The 7,344-nt window shown below is 42.0% G+C and overlaps 1 protein-coding gene across 1 annotated transcript; it reads right to left on the bottom strand.

Annotated features, from left to right (window-relative positions):
- Window positions 1-483: 483 nt before the first annotated feature.
- Window positions 484-3,928, bottom strand: Pcdhb7 (protocadherin beta 7). Its single transcript, NM_001408837.1, has one exon. It carries the CDS (start codon window positions 3,722-3,724, stop codon window positions 1,328-1,330), a length of 2,397 nt encoding a protein of 798 aa, NP_001395766.1. The 5' UTR covers window positions 3,725-3,928; the 3' UTR covers window positions 484-1,327.
- Between the last annotated feature and the right edge of the window lie 3,416 nt (window positions 3,929-7,344).

The raw sequence follows: 7,344 nt of genomic DNA, 5'->3' as shown, positions 1-7,344 counted from the left end.
GGAGAATTAAACAGAAAACCCAAACTTTGAGAGAAATTTACTTTTTCAAAAGGCCTTATCTGGAAAACACACGCACGCACGCACGCACACACACACACACTCACACACACTCACACATACACACACTCACACACACTCACACATACACACACTCACACACATACACACATACACACACACTCACATACACATATACACACATGCACACACACACACTCTCACAAACACACTCTCTCACACACACTCATACACACTCACACATACACTCACACACATACACACACTCACATACACATATACACACATGCACATACACACACGTAGACACACACACAGACACTACATTATGCTTGAACTTCTTTGCATGAGGAAGAAAAAGAAAAATGTGTGATGCCCTCAATAATCCTGAATTTTCTCTTCAGAAAGATAGGACATAATTCCAATTCTGAGCTTAATTATTAAAAGAGATAATGTCAAAGCAGTAATTTAAGAGCTTTATTAAATAAATGAGATGACAAACTACACATTCTCTTTAATTTTTGTCAAATAAAAATCCAAAACTTTAGCCATAGTACATCTAGAACATGCACAACCAAGTAAATAGAATTACTACCATGCATGATGCTCACAAACAAAAAGTGTCACAACCTTAACATTTATGACCTGGCTAGTCTGGGAGCTTAAACTGGTCATAAACATGACAGAATTCTGCTCTCTATTCGTGCAGAATGATCCAGGCAACATAAGTAATTTTAAACACACTCTACCTTTAGAAAGATGAAGTTGCATGAAAATGGCTGGTGTCACAAATACATATAAAAACGCAAGGGTTTTTGAGATAAGTAAAATGTCTTACAAGCTCATCAAGAGTTTAATTCAAAGGCTATGCTTCTCAGAGTAGTAATCTCCAAAGTTATTCATATGTGGAGAAAAATATGAACTATGCTCAGTACAACTAATGGCTAGAACTTTCATACCAATAAAAAGGAAACTGTGAGCACTATTAATGATATAAGTAAAATAGACTAGTGGAGAACTTTATAGACACAAGATCATTTCTTAAAAGAGAAAAGAATTGTACATCACTTAGGAAATCCCATCACTTAACTCACTGGTTCTCAACCTTCCTACTGATGGGACGATTTAAGACAGTTCATAGTGTTGTGGTGACTCCCAACTGTGAAATTACTTTCGTTGCTATTTTGTAAGTGTAATTTTGCTACTATTATGTGTGTATCATAAGAATTTTCTGAGGGTTTAGGCGACCGTAGTGAGAGTGGCCTTCGACCCTCAAGAGGTTATAAACCGCAGGTTGAGAACATCCGACTTAGCTGAATACAAAGCTATCCCTGCAATGAAGATTTTCCGCAATTTCTCTCCCAGGGTCCTGAACCATTAGGTTGGGGACCATGGGTTTGAGGAATTTGAACTCACCAGTCCCAGAGTCCCCGGTCAGACACACCTCATATTGGTAGTTGTGGGACAAGGTCCCTGTGCCACGGACATCCACCATGTGGCCAGGAAAGAGTTCCTTAGGCATTGAGTAGCCACCCAGAGAGGCTGCCCTGGTCCTCCTACACAGCTTTATCCCCACGAAGAACACCACGGACAAAAGGAAGAGAGAAGACACAGATGCCAAGGCAATAATCAGGTACACAGTGAGCGCATCCTCGACTTTCTGTGCGGGGTCAGGCGCCACCTCAGGTAGAGAGATGTAGGGCTGGGAAAAGCCATCCACCAGCAGCACCAGAAGAGTGACACTCACAGAGCGTGGAGGATCACCATTGTCCTTGACCAGCAGAAGCAGTCTGTGTTTGGGTACATCTCGCTCACTCAGCATCCTGGTTGTGCGTACCTCGCCATTGTGCCCCCACACAATGAACAGCCCGGGCTCCGTGGCCTTGAGCAACTGGAATGACAGCCAGGCGTTCTGGCCAGAGTCAGCATCAACAGCCACCACCTTGGTGACCAGGTATCCAGGTTCTGCAGCCCTGGGCAGCAGCTCAGTGAAGGGCGCAGAGGCGTTCTGCAGCGGGTAGAGCACGAAGGGCGCATTGTCATTGTCGTCCAGCACCACCACGCGCACCAGAGCCTGGCTGCTGAGCGCGGGTGAGCCTCCATCAGAAGCACCCACATGGAACTCAAAGGCCTGCACGGCCTCGTAGTCTAGCGCCCTGAGAGCAAACAGCTGCCCGTTGTCAGGGTTAATGGAGATTAATGAGGTGAGGGCCAACTGTGGATTCTGGGGCGGCAGCAGTGAGTAGGTGATGTGGGCATTGGAGCCTGAGTCTGAGTCTGTGGCACTGATGGTGCCTATGTGCAGGGCGGGGCTGTTGTTCTCATGGACAAACATAGTGTAGGAGGTTTGGGTGAAGGCGGGGGCGTTGTCGTTGATGTCAGACACCTGCACTGTTATGGTGTGCTGGGTTGTGAGCCTGGGTGTGCCCAGGTCTGAGACTGTGATGGTGATGTTATACTCAGCTCTGCTCTCTCTGTCCAAGGGACTCTCTGTCACCAGAGTGTAGAAATTCTTGAAAGTGGATTTTAGAAGGAATGGCAGGTTTTCTGAGATAGAGCAAACCACCTTTCCATTCTCCCCGGAATCCCTGTCTCCAACTCTGAAGATGCTGATTATGGTCTCAGGAGCATTTTCTGGGACTGAGCTGGTCAGTGAAGATATGGTCAGCTCTGGGGCATTGTCGTTCACATCCAACACCTCTATCATCACAGAACCTCTCCCAGAAAGCCCCCCTCCATCTGTGGCCTCAATTTTCACATGGTAAGATTTAATTTTTTCAAAATCCAATTCCTTCTTCAGCCGTATTTCTCCTGTGACTTTGTTTATTGAGAAAGTTTTCTTGATTTCATCTGATGCTTGGAACAAGCCATAGGAAACACTCCCAAAGTTGCCAGCATCTGCATCCCATGCTAAGACAGTCAGGATTGGGGAGTCTGGGGGACAGCTCTCTGGGACCTGTACCTCATAGGGACTGTTCACAAACTCAGGAGCATTGTCATTGATGTCCATGATCAGGATTTGAACCAAGGCTGTTCCTGACCTAGGTGGAGACCCGCCATCTAGAGCCATGAGGGTTAAGCTCAGCTCTGCCTGCTCCTCTCTGTCCAGGGCTCTGTCCTGCACCAATTCTGGATATTTCTTGCCTTCACTATTATTTCGAGTGAGGACATGAAAATGAGGGTTGGTGCTGACTGTGTATTGTTGAAGCCCATTGCTGCCCACATCCAAATCCTGGGCTAAATTCAGTGGTAACAGAGTGCCTGGCTGACTGTTTTCTGGAATTTTCAATAGTATTTCTCCTTCTGGGAATTCTGGAGCATGATCATTTATGTCCTGTATCAATAATTCTCCTTGAAAATATTGCACTGGCTTTTCAAGAGACACCTGGAAAGGCAGCACACAGGGATCCACAAAGCCACACAGCTCTTCCCGGTCTAGTTTCTCCCTCAGAATCAAATCCCCAGTCTCAGGATCCAGCAGCAACCTCTGCTTGTAATCATCAGACACCACCCGTGCAGACCTGGCAGCCAGCTCCCCAGCTCCCAGACCCAGATCCTTGGCCAGATGGGCCACAAAGGAACCACTTTCTGTTTCCTCTAAGATAGAGTATTGAGTTGTTGCCTCACTGCAAACCAGAACCAAAGGCATCATAAAAATAAGAGCCATTACTTGCCTGTTCAGGTGAAGTTTGTCCAGTGTCTCCATGAGGGGGAAGTGAGTGCTTGCAGCCAATCCTTTAGAATTTCCAAAGCTTTGAAATGCTGATCTCTGATTTATTCTTTGGAGGAATCTTCACATTCTTTATCTTACATTAATCCAGTTTATCCTTGCCCAAACCCTTTCATAGCTCCGTAGTGTCTGCCAAGCTCTTCCCTGTGTCTTTTGTTCTGTATTGCAACAAGCGATTCCGGGTACTTTAGCACTTTTATTCACAATCTTAGCCTGCAGCGCCACCCTGCGTCCACTTTGATAAATTCACACAGTTCTATTTTCAAGTCACCCAAACAGCTCTTTAAAATTTCCAAATTGTCATTTTAAAAGTGTATGCAATTTTTTCTGTATCAATGTTGTTATTGCTTGAAATTACATAATCAATATAGCTATCCAATACCATGCATGAGAGGAGTCGTCAAAGCAAAGGTGGAAGACAGCTAGTCTGTGTATAAATGTTAGATTTGCATAATAAGTTAAACGAAACAAGAAAGCATTTTAAAAGTATTTTTTCCAGTGATAAAATATCAAAAGTACATAGTTAATGTCAAGCATTTATGGAATTTATTATAAATTATTACAGAGGGGATTGTCTTTTGGAACACTCTAATGCACAGGTACAGCTGTGTGATCTAATTCATCAGCTGACCACCTGATTGAAATAGCTACAAAGTAAATGGTTTGTGTTGGTAAAGACAAGCTAAGGTTTAAGATTGATTAACCTTCCAAGCCTAAAATATTTCAAAGTACTTTGACATTCTAAATTTTGATGCAGTCTAAGACAACAGCTAACAAACCTCTCCTGTGTCTATTTAAATAGAACGTTCTTATGCATTTAGTGCATAAATCATTCAAATATTTGGTTTCCAACTTAGAGTATCCATTAAAACCAGTAAATTTTGTTTCTTCAATTTTCTTCCTTTTTTTCCCCAATATCGTTATTGCTGTTAGGAAGTTCTTTCATTTCACATACACAAAAAAAATTTAGAGACATCTTGGTAACTTCTAAGAGAAAAGCAAGCTGGCAGTTTTGTAAGGATTCCATTACGTCGTAAACTAGTTAGAGGGTGATCCTCACAGCACAGGGTCCTCCAGTCCACATATGCTTCCTCCTTACAGAGGTCTTCTGTGATTTCCTTCGGTGTTGACCAGTGTTCTGTATGAAGTTCATCTACTTACCCGACTGCTTCTTTTCTAAGCATCTTGCTCCCTTTACTCCAAGGGACATTTCCTTCATTTTAGATTTGTCCAATGGTAGCATACAGATATAACTGATTAGGGGATAATCTTGTGTTCTACCTAGATGCTGGAGTTGCTCATTAATGCTGGCACCCGTGTAGATCACTTACAATGTTGAATGTGAAAAGCCTCACCTTCTATAAGTATCAATAGTTCTGTTTTCCTTTTTTAAATATCTGGTTTTTCTAAAATGCTTTTCTGTGTTTATTAAGGCAATTCTGTGGCTTTGCCATTCATTTTGTCCACAAGTTTTATTTCAGTATTGATTCCTGTGTGTTGAACCAATGTTGTTCCTGGAGAAATCCTTTATAGACATGATGCACAATTTCATCTGTTACTGCTGTTAGTCGGCTCGTATTTTCTTTAGAATTTTCACATCAACAGTAGAAAAACAAATGACTGTATAAATTTTCCTTTTATTATATTTGCCTGGTTTCATCACAGTTTACTGCCACAGAATGATTTGATAAGTAGTTGATGCTCTGATCTGTTATTAGAACAGTGATTGCAGATATATGATTGTATAATCATATTGGGAATTATATTGGGGTTATCAAGTCAATTTCCAAGTCATCTCAAGAGTCAAAAACTACCTGCCACTCATTCAGAATGGAAATTTTTGATTGTATCTTACTGTTGATGTTCATCATCAAATTTGCACAGTTATTGCCAATATGAAGGCTATAAGACTTTCCATGTGTGTGGCTGTCTTAGTCAGGGCTTCTATTCCTGCACAAACATCATGACCAAGAAGCAAGTTGGGGAGGAAAGGGTTTATTCAGCTTACACATTCACATTGCTGTTCATCACCAAAGGAAGTCAGGACTGGAACTCAAGCAGGTCAGGAAACAGGAGCTGATGCAGAGGCCATGCAGGGTGTTACTTACTGGCTTACTTGCCTGCTCTCTTATAGAACCCAAGACTACCAGCCCAGGGATGGCATTACCCACAATGGGCCCTCCCCCTCTTGATCACTAATTGAGAAAATGCCTTACAGCTGGATCTCATGGAGGCATTTTCTCAAGGAAGGCTCCTTTCTCTGTGATAACTCAAGCTTGTGTCAAGTTGACTCACCAAACCAGCCAGTACATTGGCTTTCTCTCTCGTTGTTTTGATTTAGGGTTTCTCTGTGTAGCTCTGGCTATTGTGGAACTCACTATGTAAATCAAGCTGACCTCAAACTCTCAAAGGTCCACGTGTTTCTGTCTGCAAAGTGCTGGGATTAAGTCATACATTAACATGCCAGGCTCTCCATGTGGTTTTCACTTATCAATTACTTTATAAAAAATATTCTCACAGGTCTCATGTCTACCTCCATAACAGACACCATAACAGCTGTGAAAGAGACAACATCCAAGATATTGGCTTCATAAAGCAAATGCAGAATTGTAAGACACGGGCTGTTTGGACCTAGCTCAAATGCAACTTTAGGAGTGGGGTAGAACTTCTACCCATGTGTGAGCCAACCTTCTTCATTAAGGCTTGGATCCCCTGAAATCCAAGTACCAACCACCATGAGACCTCCAACCTCTCTTTTAAAGATCACTCATGCCAGGACAGGAAGGAGCTTCCTAAAGTAGGCAAAACATAGTTGATGAAACATCATCAGTGAGGACGACTAAGGCCATGGAAAACAGACTAGACAGGTGCAGTGTTCGTTCTCTCCCCTAGGACACAGAGACTCCCAAGTACCTGAAAAGGCTGCACATGGAGTAGAAATCACAAGAAGGGAATGACAATTATAAAGTAAGTAAACTTGCAATGACAATATGTCAAATGTAATATTTGAAATGAAAAGAAGAAAGGAAGGGAAGGAGGGAGAAGAGGAGAGAGGGGGAGGAGGAAATAAAGAGAGCACTGTATTATGTGAATGCTGCTTCTGAAAAAAAAACAAATATAAAATGTGATGAATAAATACTCTAAAAGAAAACAAGAGTTATCACTTCCTGGCTTTTGGGGAAGTCACATGAAGAAGGACAGGGGTTTCACATATAAGAACTGAGAAGCTGGCTGACGCCACACTCACAGTCAATAGTATTTGAAGCCTAACAGAAGAGGAGGAGAAAGATACTGTAATTCTTATGTGTGAGAACACCCAAACTATTGTTGTGCATTAAAATTGCACTGTGGATGTTCTAGAAAATAACTAATTTTCTGAATTGATGCCATTGTAAAATAACAAGGGAGAGTATAAATGTATGTTTTTTGAAATGAATGGATGATTCACTATCTCGAAATTTTAATTTAATTTTGATGCTATAAATTCTAACCAAGGTCAATAAAAGCAGCAGTTAGAGGCCAGGTAATTTAAATTTCTAAAGTCTTTTTTTCATTCCACACATAAAGGCAAAGACAAAAATGAAATGAATGTGAAA

Source organism: Rattus norvegicus, chromosome 18 (genome assembly GCF_036323735.1).
Source record: "Rattus norvegicus strain BN/NHsdMcwi chromosome 18, GRCr8, whole genome shotgun sequence".
NCBI lineage: Eukaryota > Metazoa > Chordata > Mammalia > Rodentia > Muridae > Rattus > Rattus norvegicus.
Note: the sequence above shows the minus strand (reverse complement) of the source record. Positions and strands in the feature narration are given on the sequence as shown.